Raw genomic sequence first — 16,672 nt, 5'->3', positions numbered from 1 at the left:
AATGTGAATCTTCACTCTCACTCACAAGACCACATACATGCATTGGGTCAGCTGAACACAGAAATAGCCTAGTCTTGGACTACATTGTATTTCTCAATAGATACTCTCCACTGAAGTTAAATTGTTAATAGGCCAACTTGTTTAATTTAGCTTAGCAGACTCTACAAAAGAGGGCAAAACATAGCTTTGGTGCGCACCATTTCCTACATTTCCTTCAGAATAAATAAAGTATCTATCTATCTATCTATCTATCTATCTATCTGTCTGTCTGTCTGTCTGTCTGTCTGTCTGTCTGTCTGTCTGTCTGTCTGTCTGTCTGTCTGTCTGTCTATCTATCTATCTATGTTCTCCTCCACCAGTCTTACACACTGCTTTTGGATAACTTTATGCTGCTTTACTCCTGGTGCAAAAATTCAAGCAGTTCAGTTTGGTGGTTTGATGGTTTGTGATCATCCATCTTCCTCTTGATTATATTCCAGAGGTTTTACATTTGGTAAAATCAAAGAAACTCATCATTTTCTCAGGGTTTATTTATTTTATTGTTGACGATTATGAAGCTTACAGCCAATGAAAACCCAGAAATCAGACACTGATTTCTGAGACACTGATTTTGGTTTTTATTGGCTGTAAGCTATAATAATCAACAACATACATCTATATAATATATGAGATTCACATTTTTAACATTTTGAATTACTGAAATAAAGTAACTTTTCAATGATATTCTAATATTCCTTTTGAGATGCACTAGTATGTAAATGATTACAGGTGTGGTCTGATTGAACACTGGGTCTTTTTAAGCCACAAGACGGCGTAAAAACATGCTCTCAGAGGCTACTTTAGGATAGTGCACCTCCTGGTGAGAGATCACTGTTCACTGTTATGATCGATATGCCTCTACAACATCCTCCAACATATTTTACCCAGTTTATAGAGTTTGAGAAAATGCTCATCATTGGACTCAAGAGTTCCACAGTGTCTTTAGTTAAATATTGTACTAGTTTACTGCTTTAATACAGTTAGAAGGGGAAATTACTTTAGTGTTCACACTCACAGGTAATGAGGAACATGAAGCTTTTAAAAAGTCGCTACAAGGAAACTGGTGATAATACTGGTGAGGGAAGTTCCCTCCAGCGTCCCAACACACACGAGCTCTGGTGATTAGCAGGCCTGTACAGGATGTCTGTTTCTACATGGATGGATGAGGGTTCCCACAGGGTTCCTCCTCCTCCAGAGAGCTGGGAGTGTTGGGAGAACTGTTGTGTGTTTGGGGGATTGACTGTATTTACAGTAACTGTGGCTTTCAGTCTGATCTACAGAGGAATACAAGCTTCTGTAGCAACAAGTACAGAGCTAAAGAAGAGGAGAGTCAATGAGTTCACTTACATGCACTTTATTATCAGATTATAACCTGATTTTAAGTAGAAGCAGAAGTACAATACCAGGTGAAACATTTGGACAAACCTTACAGGAGAACTCTGGTGTAAAATTGACTTTTTTTTGTAGTAAAACATGATAAAAAAATACTCATCTTGAATATCACACCTCCTTGCTCCGGCTGCTAACATTACACTATGTGGAGTCTATATATATATGTCTATGTTATTATCAGTACAGTGATGGCGGCGCTCTGAGCTGAAGCTAGAAGTGTTACAGGATGTAAGCAGTGGTTTTTAATGAGCTTCTTCTGCACTTTTTAAGTTATTAATGCCTCGTTTTAAATGTCAGGGCTCTTCAGATTCTAGTAAGGAGGTGTGGAGCTACTTTGAGCTGGATAAAGGTGTAAAAAGTGATTTATTTATCGGGGCAAATTATGCCCCGTATCTCCCAGTCTGAAGGGTGTTTGTTGGACAAACTGTTAAAATTTCTGGATCTCTGAAAGCTGTGGGAGAGCGGAGGTGTGCTATTCATCAAAGGTAAGAACTTTTTATCATGTTTTATGATATCGAAAGGGTTCTTCTTCAACTTCAGTGTTTTTTATTTATATTTTAAAATGTTCTACATCATAGATTTTTTTCATACTAAACTTTTCCAAACTATAAAGTTTATATATGTGTTTAGATGATCAGTTTTGAACATCTCTGCTGGATTTTCTCAGTCAGTTTTATGAGGTAGAGTCTCCTGGAATTCAGGCTTTCAGTTAACAGCTGTGCTGAACTCATCAAGAGTTAATTACTTGAATTTCTTGTCTCTTAATAAAGTGTTTGAGAGCATCAGTTAAAGTAAAGTAGTGAAGAGGTAGAGTTACAGGTATACAGTGAATAGTGAATATTTGAGTAATGTTCTAATCCAGATTATGAGAAAAAACAACTACTCAACTAAGTTAAAGAAAAATAAAAATGAAAAATGAAGGTCAGTCAATCTCAGTATCCTCAAGTGCAGTCACTGATGAAACTGGCTCTTATCAGGCCTTCTCCTGGAAAGGAAGAGCGAGAGTTTCCTCTGTTGTACAGGATAAGTTCACCAGAGTTACCAGCCTCAGAAACTGCAACAAAGTGAACAGTTCCCAGAATAAGATTTAGGTTTGTTTAACACTGTTTTTAAGTTTCTACATGATTCATTATGTGTTCCTTCATAATCTGATAGATCACTTCACTATTCATTTACAGTGTAGGAAAATTGTGGACTTCAGAAGAGGCCAGCATGCCCACCTCCCCCTGCACATTGGAGGATCTGCGGTGGAAGTGGTCGACAGCTACAGGTACTTAGGGGTGCACCTGAGCAGCAACCTCACCTGGAGCAACAACACTTCCACTCTGGTCAGGAAGGCACATCAGCGGCTCTACTTCCTCAGGAGGCTGAGACGAGCTGGACTCGAGAGCGCAGTCCTCACCTCCTTCTACAGATGTGTGGTGGAGAGCGTCGTGTGCTCCAGCATCAACGTGTGGCATGGAAGCTGCTCTGCTGCAGACAGGAAAGCTCTGCAGAGGGTGGTGAAGGCTGCACAGAGGATTGTTGGAGTTAGCTTCCCCAGCACCATGGACATTTACACCTCCAGATGCAGGAAAAGGGCCACCTGCATCAGGAAGGATCCCACCCACCCAGCACATGCACTTTTTGTCCCGCTTCCCTCAGGACGGAGGCTGCGGAGCATCAAGTGCAAAACAACCAGACTGAGAAACAGCTTCATTCCGGAAGCTGTAAGACTCTTAAACTCCACTTAACAACACACTGCACTGACACACAAGGACAATTACTGCACAAACACGGTCACTTTACCCGCACTGAGACACTTTATTTTCTACTGCTCTAATTCATTTCATGCTGCTATAGCACATTTGCACTCTGGACTTGTTGTTGCAACCTGTCTACTCTTTCTATTTATTTCATTTGGGGTATTTATCTTTAACTATTTTGTATATTCTATTTTTATTGTATTCCTTTATTGTACTTTTATCTATATATCTATTTAATAACAGCTCTTGGGTGTAAACTGGATCGTGAGATCACAATTTCGTTCCACCTCATGTACCACATAAGATGCGAATGACAATAAAATCTCCTTGAATCCTAGAAAAGAATATGACAAAAGTCGTGGGACACAAGAGTAGGTTCATACCAACTATACCAAACCTCTCTCACCTAAGCAGCACTAAATTTGGAAAGATACCTGTAGACGACAATTGCCAATTTTGCACCAAAAATAAACTAAACTAGTTTTTGCACTATAATTTTGCACTATAAGGCGAATTAATAGTGTGAAATTCTCTTATTGTCCCCAAAAATCATGAGAGCTCCTTATAATCCGGTGCTCATTGTGTATGAATTCTAGTAGTCAGGTATTAAGCAGCAGTTTTTTTTTGCCAAATTACAGAGTTATACAGGAGTTTCAGTTAAGTTTCTCCAGCACCAAGACTGGAGCAGCATTAGCATTAGCCGCTAACCACAGCACTAGCTTTTTCAAGGATTCAAGGAGATTTTATTGTCATTCGCATCACATGTGGTACATGAGGTGGAACGAAATTGTGATCTCACGATCCAGTTTACACCCAAGAGTTGTTATTAATAGATATATAGATAAAAAAAGAATAAGAGGTCAGTATATTGGACTGTATTCTGCATGTATACCATGAAAAAAACAAGCTACGTGGGACAAAACGCTAGCGGAAGTGGAAAATCTGGAAATCTAAGCTTACTGTAAATAAATGCACGAGCTTTACTTGCACGAATAAACAGTTTTCAGGAGAGAAATCTGTGTAGATTAACATCCAGCACTCGATTGACTTTAAAATATATATATTTTTAAGAATTACAGTTTTGTTTGCTTAACTTAATTTAGCTTAATCTGCTGGATTAGAAGGAAAACATGGTGACACCCCTGTTCCTGACTAGTGTCACTTACTGCGCCTTATATATGAAAATAAACCAGAAAATAGACGTTCATTGACGTCTGTACAACTTTTACGCTCATTCACGCATCAAAGAGAAAAAACACAAAACAGACTGGAAACAGATTTCTGCAATTGCTAACAATTATTTTTTTTTATTATTCATATTAAATGAGAAGTGTGCCAATCAGTGAGATGGGGGAGGGGCTTGTCCAAGTGCTGTTTTACTGTAGCCAGACAGGGGGAGGAGTCACATAGATTGGAGGCGAGTCTGGAAGGTGCTGGAAGGAAGGAAGATACAGATGTCTTTGGTCCATAGTTGGAGATAGTTGGGAGAGGAGGGCGTGGCAATGCAAAGGAGGGAGGAAGGGAGGGAGGAAGGGAAGAAGGAACGACAGAAGGCACTTGAGTTTACAGTTGTTTCATACTTGGAAACGAAGAAACGAAAGAATCCGAGTAACGAAACGAAATAAAAATAAAAATGGAAAGGTTTTCTATACATGGGGAAGAATCGGACTAAACTAGGGTTTCTCTTTACAACTGGAGGTAAACCAACCATAGGCCTAGTGATACAACTACATACATGTGGCCCTGGGCAGGACTCCAAACAAATATATAGATACATATATACAGACAGGGCTGAGGAGGAAGAGGAGGAGAAGAAAAATACAGAGAAGAATGGAAAGATATATAAACTGTCATAGAAATAATCATTCAGAGTCATATGCAGTAGGAAATGGCATCTACAGATTAGAGTAGAAAGAAGAACAGTGAAATCCATGAAGGCAGTAACGTCAACTTCAACTTGATCTCTTTGGTGATAAAGATTTACACGAAAAACAGAAACGCAGATACGGTCAAAAAGTGAGATTTTGACTTTTTTTTCTTCGTTTTTTAATTTTTTTTTTTAAACATTATCGGTGTACAAAATGATCCAGCCTTCCTCTTCAAACTGACCAAATTCAATTTGACTGATTTAGCCCAGGTCAAAACACTCAAAACCGAGAAAAAAAAAAAAAAACAGACCAACAGATACATAAAGATGATTTTTTTTAAATGAATGCATAAATGAAAGTTCATAATCGTGGAAAAGCAAGTGAGAGTTCTTGAGGCTTCGTTGTTGGCCAGTGGAGGGAAAGCTGAAAGTCTGAAAGGCTAGAAGCTACAGCTACAAAAAAGGTGCTGATTTTTTTTAGCATTCATTCCATTGAGTGATAAATACAGACACAATTACACAAAAAACGAATAATAAAAATCATAGAAATAAAATAAAAGAAAAAAGAATAAAGCCTTCATCACCACCATCACCATGTTGTGGGTAGTGGTGGATACAGGAATGCCGCGATGATGATACCATGATGACAGGGACCGTGAGCAAAAAACGAACAAAAATAAAATAAGAGAGTCGTAAAAGATAATTATCATGATTGGAAACAGTAAGAGGAGACAAAGACGTCCAAGCAAAAATTGTAGGTCAGTGGAGGCACCCTGCTCTGCACATTTTAGTGGCTTCCACTGCTTTTTAACACCTCTGTTTAATTAGTTAATTATCAAAATTGTTCATTAAATAATCTGTTTATTAACCAATTAATTAACTAATTAGTTAAATCAAGTGTTTGTGGGACAGGATGCCTCCAAGACCAGGACTGAAAAGTGAGACACTCTTAAAAATAAAAGTGCTACAAAAGAAGGAAGGGTTCTTGAAGGTGCTTTTACACCTTTCACAAAGACCTCCAAAAGGAACCAAATTAAGCCCAAATTAAGTTTGTCTGACCAAAAAAATGAGGTTTTGGTCCAGATCAATTCGTTTACAATGTTAAATGCTTTTTTTGTACTTTCAGACCAATTACAAGAAGCTGAGGCAGGCTATAAACAATAAGTCACCTATTAAACAATAGAAGAAGAAAAAGAAGAAGAGTGTAGGCGTGAAGAAGAAGCTTTTAGATGTTTAAAGAGATAAAACGTAGATTGATGTTTGTCATGTTGTAAATGTAACTTTTGTAATGCAACATTACAGTGTGCTTGGAAGAAAGCGGTGAATCTGTTTGCTCTCTCGGACTCCGGCTGCTGATGGAGAAGCAGCAAGCCCTACTATACTCTCAAAAAGTGTCAAACGTCTTTACAGATTGGGATATCGCTTAACAAGTAGCACCTTTATTTTTTTAAGAGTGTAAGCAATGGAATGGATTGAAACTTGATTCAAGGAAATTTAGCTGCAAATTTAAAAAGCACAAATAAATGGAAAAAAGAAAAGAAAGAAAATCAAATCAATCTCACAGACGAGTTAAAGCAACTTAAGCCCTGTTCTCGGCGCAGACTTGTGTATGAGCCATAGCGGTACGGTATGAGGTATATCACTGGAGTCTGCTTTGTTCAGTTATATGAAATAAAAAATATATAATATAAAAGGAGAGAGGAATGAAAGAAAGAAAAAGAATCCTACATTTCACTGTAGCACCTTCAGACAGGTCGACGTGACATGCACTAAATAAACTTCAAACGATACACAGAAAAAAATCTGCTGAATATTCCTTGACTTGGTACAGGTCAAGAAGCTGAGTGATACTAATGCAGTATAAATGCATGTAAAAAAAAATCATAGGAACCGATTAATCGTTACATTACAGACGCAAAACGTACGCTAATGTACAGCGTACGTAACACAGCCACTTCATAAAATACGAAGACCACCAGAGAGACAGTGAGGTTGTACTGTGATCAAGTATAGGCGAGTATATCCGATATGCTGCATGCATACTGTGGGAGATTAATGCTAACCTACATCTCCACCGTGGACTTCAGGACTACGCTGTTGGCGTGCCTTTAGGACACCAGTCGTGAAGTCCTCAAGAATCTATTGTGGGGCTTTTAGGGACTTCGGGAACCCAATGTGTCCTTTAAGTCCCCCAACCGTAGTAGAGTCGAGACTACGGGCCTTCAGGATTCAAACTGTAGAGTCTTTAAGATCTCAGAACACCACTGTGTACTTCAAGGCCGCCAAACGTGGAGACTTTGGCATCTCAGGACTCCACTGTGGAGCCTTAGGGACCTTCAGAACACCATTGGGGAGGACTTCAGGATCTCTGATCGTGACTGTGGGTCTTTTGGAACCTCAAAATTCCACTTTGGGGACTTTGGGACCTCAGAACGCTACTGGGGAGGCCATCGGGATCTCAGGGTACTCTGAATGCCACTGTGGAGGCCTTCAGGATCTCAGAACGCTACTGTGGAGGCCTTCAGGATCTCAGAACGCTACTGTGGAGGCCTTCAGGATCTCAGAACGCCACTGTGGAGGCCTTCAGGATCTCAAAACCCCACTGTGGAGGCCTTCGGGATCTCAAAACTCCACTGTGGAGGCCTTCAGGATCTCAAAACCCCACTATGGAGGCCTTCAGGATCTCAGAACTCCACTGTGGAGGCCTTCAGTATCTTAGATCGCCACTGTAGGGACTTTGGGTCCTCCGAATGCCACTGTAGAGACTTTAGGACCTCAAGACTCCACTGTGGAGGCCTTCAAGATCTCAGAATGCCACTGTGGAGGCCTTTGGGACTTCAGGACTCCACTGTGGAGCCTTGTGGATCGTGGAACGCCACTGTGGAAGTCTTCAGGACCTCAGAGCACTACTGAGGAGGCCTTTGGGACCTCAGGACGCCACTGTGGAGCCTTTGGGATCTCAAGACTCCACTGTGGAGGCCTTCAAGAACCTTCGAGAGGCCTTCAAGGCCTCTTTGGGAATCCAATATGGAGTCTTCAGGACCCACATGAAGCTTCAAAGCCTCCACTGTAAAAACGTCAGACATTCAGGCCTTCACCTTGGAGACTTTTCATGAACTGGCCTTTGGGACACAACCGTGGTCTTCAAATTAGAGGTTAAAGGTGCTCAAAGCTGCCAGCAGTGAGCTCCAGTTTGATCAGGTAAGGAGAGAGAGAGCACCACTGCACTGGATCCTCCTCCAAGAGGAACCAATTAAAGCCCAGCCTTTGCTCAGCAACATTAACAAAGAAGCTTAAACTAACCACAACAGCCACTGATCAATTAGGAAAAATCCACCAAGGCCGCAAGGCAACATAGCATTGGCCAATCACGCTCAGACATGGTTTCAGACAAGATAATTACAAGACCTCTTTTTTTTAAGGTCAGCAGCATTTCTTTAAAGGTCCTACAGGATCTAACCGTGTTCTTTTTCTGCTTTTCATTTTCCACAAGGAGAGAAAAAACAAAAGAACGAAAAAAAAGACTAATTTTAACCTATGTATGCATTATGCAGACACTGCAGTCTAGAGATTTCGAATGACCTCAAACGATCTCAAGATCCTGACAGCTAAACATCACCGTTTTCAAAAGAATTACGCAATTAAAATAAAAAAGTTGCAGAAAAAGAGACAGAAAGTAGAAAGGAATGAATAGGCTGTGAGATACGTGTGAATGAGGGGGCGGGGCGAGGTGGCACTACAGCTCAATTTTGAAAAAAAGAGAGAAAGAGATGAACAGAGAAAGAGAGACAAAGAGAGAGAAAGTGAAAGAGGGCAAGAGATGTAAACTCGAGTTCTATTCTTCATCCACATGGAGGAGCCGTGTGATCACGGGGACAGTGTTGAGGGAGAGAATTGGAGGGCACCTGGTCAGGTGGGACAGGTACAGGACAGGGTGCGAGGGGTGGGCGGGGCTTGTGCAGGGATGAAGGGAGGAGTCAGGGACAGGGGGAGGAGTAACGGAGTCGAGCAGGAGAATCCGTTCCCAAGGTGTCAGGGACAGTTGGTCCGAGGTTGCCTCTGTGGCAGACCGTTGGGGGCGGGTCGATCCTGCCGATAGGCCGACGCAGACGGGTGGGAGGGGCCTCTCATGCTATTGGAGGATTGAGAGCCGGGGCCGTCGCCTTGGCTGCGATCTCCCTGGTGACGCTGGTCTCCGTGCGAGCGGTAGTTCGTCCGGTTGGGGTTGCGGTCGTGGTACGTGCCTCCGTTGTAGCGCTGGCTACCTGGGTAGCCCTGAAATATGCGCCTATTACCCTGGAACACCTGAAGAGGAAGTGTAGAAAGAGAGGAAGGGAAATAGTAAGAGATATAAAATGTATAGCAAATGCTAAAAAAAAAAAAAAATTATGATTTGCATAGATTTGATCTAAAAGATTTTTCCTAAAGTCCTAAAAGTAGAACCAATGGAGAACCAAACCAAACACATGGAATAAAATTAGGCTTGCTTACATATTTATCAAAAAAATATATTATATTATATTATATTATATTATAAAGGCAAACAAATATTATAAAGGCAAACAAATTAAATTGATTAAATTTAGAGTTACTGTATGTTTAGAGAAAAAAAAAAAACACTGTATTCCAGCATAAAAACCTTCATAAAATCCTATCTGTGAAACATGGTGGTGGTGGTACCATGTTTTGGGCCTGTTTTGCTGCACACAATAATTGATGTAATCATTGATATTCTGAATTAGATCAGAAAATATTAAAGGAAAGCTTCAGGGCATGAGTTGAGCTGAAACTCAGGGTAACGTGGGTCATGCATCAGGACAATGACCCTAACCAGACAATGAACAGTTAAAGAAAAATCAAGTTCAAATCAAGTAACAGTCCGATCTTAATCAAGTACAAATATTGTGGGTAGGATTTCATTCTCTTTTTCTGCTTACTTTAGATGTGTGTGGAAATCTGGACAAATTTTGGGACAAATTAATCTCGATCTATAGATGAAATTTATTAAATCTCGAGCACATTACCTGTTTGTGGGGAACGTTGGGGCGGCTTGTGTAACCAGAGGCCTGAGGCTGGGTCTGAGCAGGAGGCGGGGTTTCCACAGGGGCGGGGCCAGTGACGGATGAAGAGGTGGAGCTACAGCGAGAGCGATTCGAGTATCCCGTCTGAGGGTGATACACTGGAGGGAGAGATAGAGAGAGTGTAAGTAATGAAGCTGATCGGTGAGTGTGGGAAACGCTCTCTCTTGTGCACAGACATGCCAACACCACAGATACCTGATCCAAAGGCCATGATGCTCGCTTTCAGAGGATCCAGTTCATGAGTGAACTTAACAGCTTTCCCAAGATCCTCATCATATTTCCTCTCACTCACAAAGTGCTGAGGAAGAGGAGAGGGAGAAAGAGGGGGAAAATATTATATTTTATGTTCAATTATGTGAGAAAAAAAAAAACAATGACTTTAATGACTTAATAAGACACTCATAGATATTAGTATAAACTGTATAATAAAAAAAGACAAAATGGATTTTTGCACATGCACTTACCTTGATGTCTGCTCGCAGTTCTGTCAGCTGCTCCTCAGACATGGAAGCAGATTTGTCGGTGAGCCTCCTCAGCTCCTCAGCTCGCTTCTGACGCTTGTCCAGAACGACCACTAAACCAAACACAAAATAAATAATATTTAGACATTATAACACACCACTTAGCACCAGGAGTAAAGCAGCATAAAGTTATCCAAAAGCAGTGTGTAAAACTGGTGGAGGAGAACATGATGACAAGATGCATGAAAGCGGTGATTAAAAACCAACCAGGGTTATTCCACCAAATTATTAATACTTTATGAAAATGAACTTGTTGTTTTCTTTGCATTATTTGAGGTCTGAAAGTTCTGCATCTTTTTTTTGTTATTTCAGACATTTCTCATTTTCTGTAAACAAATGCTCTAAATGAGAATATTTTTATTTGGAATTTGGGAGAAATGTTGTCTGTAGTTTATAGAATAAAACAACAATGTTCATTTTACTCAAACATAAACCTATAAATAGCAAAATCAGAGAAACTGATTCAGAAACTGAAGTGTTCCTCAAGTACTGCCTATACTATACTCTATACTATCCTTTACTCACTTACTGTATACTACTCTGTGCTTGTCTATACTCCACGTATTACCAATACAACTTTATAGATCCTATATTCCCTTACACTTTTCAGTGTTTCCATGAACTCCATATACTACCCTATACTACCTGTGTTAACAAATTCTTCATTTACTACCTATTGCTACCTAATACCTATACCCTACAACCCTAATATAGGTATAGGGCAGCAGAGGGTACTATAAGTGAGTATAGGATCTATATGGCAGTACCGGTAGTATATGGACTATAGGGCAGTTTATTATAAGATAGCACAGGGTTTTACAGGGAAATGTAGGAGAGTAGATGGGAGTAGGGAGGGGGGTATGGGATAGTATAGAGTACTATAAGGGGTATATAAGTTAGCATAGAGTAGCATAAATTTAGTATAGGGTAGCCAGAAGAACATAGAGCTGATATGTTAAAAAATATATATTTTTCATTTCTCTTTTTCATAATGTAGCTTTAGTGAGATTTTTACCTTTTCACTCAGTAAAAGCATAACATTTTTGGGGATATTTTGTATTTTTTTGAGTTTTTATCCTTGTAATTAGTGTTTTAATCTCATTTCGAAAACTTTCAAAAACCTGTTGCACAGTAAATCCACTAGAGACAAACACTGAAGGATTCCACAAAACGACTGTAGTGAATAAGAGCACTCCATCAACACGCATTACACACATTATAGCACATAACCAGCAGGCCAATGGGGAGAGTTCCTCTCTTTTCAAAATAAAAGAAGACTGAAAAGAGAGCAAGGGGAAGAGAGAGAGTGTAAAACAGAGAGGGAAAGAGGGAGGGAGAGAGTGTAAAAGCTGAAAGCTGGATTACTGCAGGTTGCAGTTTCCTAATTGCACACGGACACAAAAGGGCCATTGAGGGAGACCTGACACCTGATAGTGTTTCCTGAGGCAAAGTCCAGGAGAATGGCCTCCTTGTGAGGTATGCATTCCTGGATGCATCATAAAAACTGTGAATTGGTGCGCTAGAATAACTTTTTAGAGCTCCTGAATTACAGTTTAAATCCACACTCCCACCATTAATTTTCTTTAGCGTTACTGCACTGTCCAATACACAGAAGTGATGGTGGAAAATCACCAGGGTTCTTCTGGTTCTGGCTCAGTTATGCAGTGGGTAGAAGGGGCTGTGACTCAGACACTCCACAGATACTGTTCACACAGTAAATTTATTTATACAGTCATATGAAAAAGTTTGGGCACCCTTATTTATCTTAATCATTTTAGTTCTAAATATTTGGGTGTTTGCAACAGCCATTTCAGTTTGATATATAACGGTCAACAATACAGCGCACTTTGCACAAGGAGAAGCTGTATGGGAGAGTCAATCCTGCAAGGTGGTCTGTGGATTGTCCTTGACTGTTCTCACCATTCTTCTTCTCTGCCTTTCTGATGTTTTTCTTGACCTGCCACTTCTGGGCTTAACAAGAACTATCCCTGTGGTCTTCCATTTCCTTACTATGTTCCTCACAGTGGAAACTGACAGGTTAAATCTCTGAGACAACTTTTTGTATCCTTCCCCTGAACAACTATGTTGAACAATCTTTGTTTTTAGATCATTTGAGAGTTGTTTTGATGAGCCCATGACGCCACTCTTCAGAGGAGATTCAAATAGGAGAACAACTTACAATTGGCCACCTTAAATACCTTTTCTCATGATTGGATGCACCTGGCTATGAAGTTCAAAGCTCAATGAGGTTACCAAACCAATTTTGTGCTTCAGTAAGTCAGTAAAAATAGTTAGGATTATTCAAATCATTAAAATAATAAGGGTGCCCATGCTTTTGCACCAGTCAAATTTGTTTAAAATTGGTTTAATGCACATTGCAGATTTTCTGTTAGTACAATAAACCTCATTTCGATCCTGAAATATTACTGTGTCCATCAGTTATTAGATATATCAAACTGAAATGGCTGTTGCAAACACCCAAATATTTACAACTAAAAATGATTCAGATTAATAGAGGTGCCCAAACTTTTTCATATGACTGTAGATAAAAGTAAAAGTGGCCCAAATCTTGATCTTTTGGTCAAAGTAGAAACAAAATTTGGCATTTTAAGTTCTATATACTTTTGTATGTAATATTTGAAATCTGATACATATTCAAATCAAACAAGTGTGACTTGAAAGTGCGAGTCTGAAAAAAGAGCATGAGTAGGAGGGGAAATGGATGACAGCAGTGAGTAAAGGTTTCAGTGGTGGAATAGTACGTATTTGAAGTAACAGACCTCACATATGTGGACTGTACTTGATTTCTCTGTTCCAATAATATTAGAAGGCGTGTGTCACAACCGCTGAGCATTTTTATTAGAGTTAAAGGCTATGAGGGCACCACTGCAGAGTGATATTGCACATTGCTTTCTCCTGAATTCTCTAGTATGCCATTTATTCTTCTTTTTTGGGGCTTTTTATACTCTCTCTTTTCTTTTTATATAATGTTCTTACTTGTAAATAATATCCATATTAGATATTACTGTAACTATGCACATATTGCAATTCTTTGCAATTATAATTAGGTACTGCTTTATTGTATGTTGTGGTGAGGAGCAAAGAAATAATTTAATTGTACAAGAAACTCGTTTCCTTACTGTACAGAAATAACGATAAACTCTTTGAGTCTTAAATCTAAAAAACAAGATGTTTGAACAAACCGTGCAAAAGACTGCAAAACTTAAGTGGTTGTGGCCTTCTAAGAATAACATGGCCTTTATACAAAAAGCTTAAATGTATTCATAGAGGTAAGCCCAGCTGCAGACAACGAAACTCCTAAATAGCTCCCATGATGTTGGAGATAATGATGAAACCAAAACTTCACGTGAAGCGCTTCATTTTAGAGCATCAGTTTAGAAGCATGAACTGTAAGCATAGTGATTGCAATAGTCACACTGCAGGATGTGTGATGTCACTTAAGGCAAATAAATTAAACACGTCATGTTACAATGTTTTGATTCTTGACACAAGAAGAAGATACACAGCGCTGTGTCTGTGTCTGTGTGAGTGACCGGCTGCTGCTGCCTGAGAAGCGTGAGGCCTCCATCCACATGGTTGGGCACGTGCTTGTAAACGTGAGAATGTGTGGAAAGCTGTGCTCCTCAGTCCAGCACAGTTTTGCAGTGCAGATATTTCCAGTTACAGCAGAATTTTCACTTTTAATCCCAAAATAACAAACGCTCTTATTTACACTTTTAAAAAGACATTTAAATGCCTGATTAAAGGGCCGATTACTTTTGTTTTACTGTTTTTCTCGGGTTTTGAGAGCTCGCCGCTGGTGGGGACGGGGCTGGTGACGTCATGTGTCCTGCATTGTTTCATATTGCGATATATATTGTTGGAAAAAAGAACATTTGCTATGTAAAACTTTTCCAATATCGTGCAGCCCTAGAACAGACTAAACTAAATATGAGATTTGATGAGATGATTGTATTGAGCCATTTCTAACCGAGAAGGAAAAGGTGGAATGATGAAACATGAATTTTAATACTCACTAGCTTCAGCTTTAACTTTATCCATCTCGGCCAAAAGAGCCACCTCACGATCCATAAGACTGTAAAACAAAAAGAGACAAGAAAAAACAATGAAGCACAGTACTTTTAATATCATTCACAGGAAAGATAAGAAAAGAGGTTAAGACGACTGATTATCTTCAGTATTTAAAAATAATAACCTTATAAGAAACTTTACCCTGAGATAAGGTTAAATTCTTCAAGATTGTTTGTTCCCTTATACCAGATAGACACACTCAGCTAATACTTTGAGTGCTGTACCTTTACCCTCTACCACTCTTAGCTAAGCATCTAAAAGCCCCTAAATATGGCTTTAAAGACAAAAAACTACAGCTGTGTGTATAGCACATTGTAGATTATGAATAAATTGTAGAAAAAGAAAGTATTCAAGGATTTAAGGTGGAAAAAACAGCAGTAAGTCAGTCAGACCCAAGGTTCAGAGAGTGTGAGTGAGATAAGGTAAACAGATTAGGCACAGTGATGATGCACAGTAACCTCTGATCTGTCGACACACAAGTAGAAGCTGGTGTCTATACCTCAGATAGACAAGCAAGAGTATGTACAACATACATATCAGTCATTTACTTTCAAGGAAAATGAAGAAAAAAAACATTTTACAGCTATAAACTCTAGTTCTGAAGTATAATCCAGTGTCTGAGGAGAGCTCCGTGTCGTCTCTGAGTTTCCCCGTGGCTGTGTTAATGTTTACAGCAGCTCAGCTCCTCATATCAATGCAATGTTTTGAATCTTTGATTCCAATCTGCACTCGATTCCTGAACCGATTCATTCACACAACAAGTCGATTCTGCACTAAACCCATAGTGTTCCTCAAAGTTCCTCAAAAGCTTCCAAACACCAGAAAGATCACATGATTGATGAAATATTAGCAGATTTTTAAATGTAAACGTCTCCTAGCTTTTAAATGCCTTATTTTCTGTTTTCCTCTGCTTTTCAGCAATCGAGTAAATCCAAACACTGAACAATGACTTTTCCTACTTTTGAATAAGTTGATTGATTTTGATTCCAAATTCCATTCCAATTTTTGTCACACTGCAAGGCGCACCGCATTATAAAGTGCACAATTAATAAACTTCTATTTTCCGTTCTATTTTCTGTATTTTCTTATTTACTGTAAGCTTAGATTTCTAGATTTCCACTAAAGCTGGAGCATTGGCATTAGCAGCTAACCGCTAGTAAATGTAGTCTTCATTTTAAGTCAAAAACATATTAATCATCACATTGTTAATCTTTAGTTTTTTTTTTCTTTTATTATTACTAAAAAAACCAAATGTGTTTAGTTCAATGTTCAATCTTCTATTTTTCCATTAATTTCTGATGTTTTAGGTTTTTGTTGTGGTATCACTTCAGAATCTGTACTTAGATATTTAGGTATTACGACAACAGTAATGGGGACACCACCACTAAGAACATTATCAGTAACATTAACAGGCATTCAATGCAGCAGAATGATTAAGACTTGCAATTTCTGATTAAAATTAAGAAGATATTTGCCAGAGCTCCAGTGTACTGTTTGGACAGGTAGTCAATGTGCTCACTTACAAATGGTTATCCTGACATGACCCAAAAACAAAATCAACAGGGGGTAGTTGGCAGAACATTTTTCCATATATATATAAAAGGCAAATAGAACATGCAAATGGAAAAGTGCAATATGGTCAAAGGTAAGGTGGGACTGCCGCAAAGAATTCAACACCTGAACACGGCACCGATCATAAAAAGATAAAAAGAGATTATTATGTAAAGTGCAAATGTGTGTAATATGTAAAAACAGAAGAGACCTTAAATGTAAAAGAAAATGGGATTATAAGACCAAATAGGTAAACAAAAAAAATAGGGGTGAGCGATATGGCCTTTTATGGTATTTTCATGATAATGATACTCTTGGTGATATGTCAAATCACTGAATTAAAAAAGTAATTTCATTATTGCATAATATATAATAAGATATTAT

General features: G+C 39.1%; 1 protein-coding gene across 3 annotated transcripts in view; it reads right to left on the bottom strand.

Annotated features, from left to right (window-relative positions):
- Positions 1-4,454: 4,454 nt before the first annotated feature.
- spats2 (spermatogenesis associated serine rich 2) overlaps positions 4,455-16,672 on the bottom strand; it is a 50,998-nt gene continuing 38,780 nt past the window's right edge. For all 3 annotated transcript variants that reach the window (XM_022670995.2, XM_022670994.2, XM_049486061.1), the window contains 5 exons: positions 14,683-14,741; positions 10,589-10,698; positions 10,320-10,422; positions 10,068-10,222; positions 4,455-9,348 (listed from right to left, as the gene is read on the bottom strand). In XM_022670995.2, the coding sequence (XP_022526716.2) occupies positions 9,076-9,348; positions 10,068-10,222; positions 10,320-10,422; positions 10,589-10,698; positions 14,683-14,741 (700 nt within the window). In that variant the 3' untranslated portion in view covers positions 4,455-9,075. The remainder of the gene's footprint in view (positions 9,349-10,067; positions 10,223-10,319; positions 10,423-10,588; positions 10,699-14,682; positions 14,742-16,672) is intronic.

Source organism: Astyanax mexicanus, chromosome 12 (genome assembly GCF_023375975.1).
Source record: "Astyanax mexicanus isolate ESR-SI-001 chromosome 12, AstMex3_surface, whole genome shotgun sequence".
Lineage (NCBI taxonomy): Eukaryota > Metazoa > Chordata > Actinopteri > Characiformes > Acestrorhamphidae > Astyanax > Astyanax mexicanus.
Note: the sequence above shows the minus strand (reverse complement) of the source record. Positions and strands in the feature narration are given on the sequence as shown.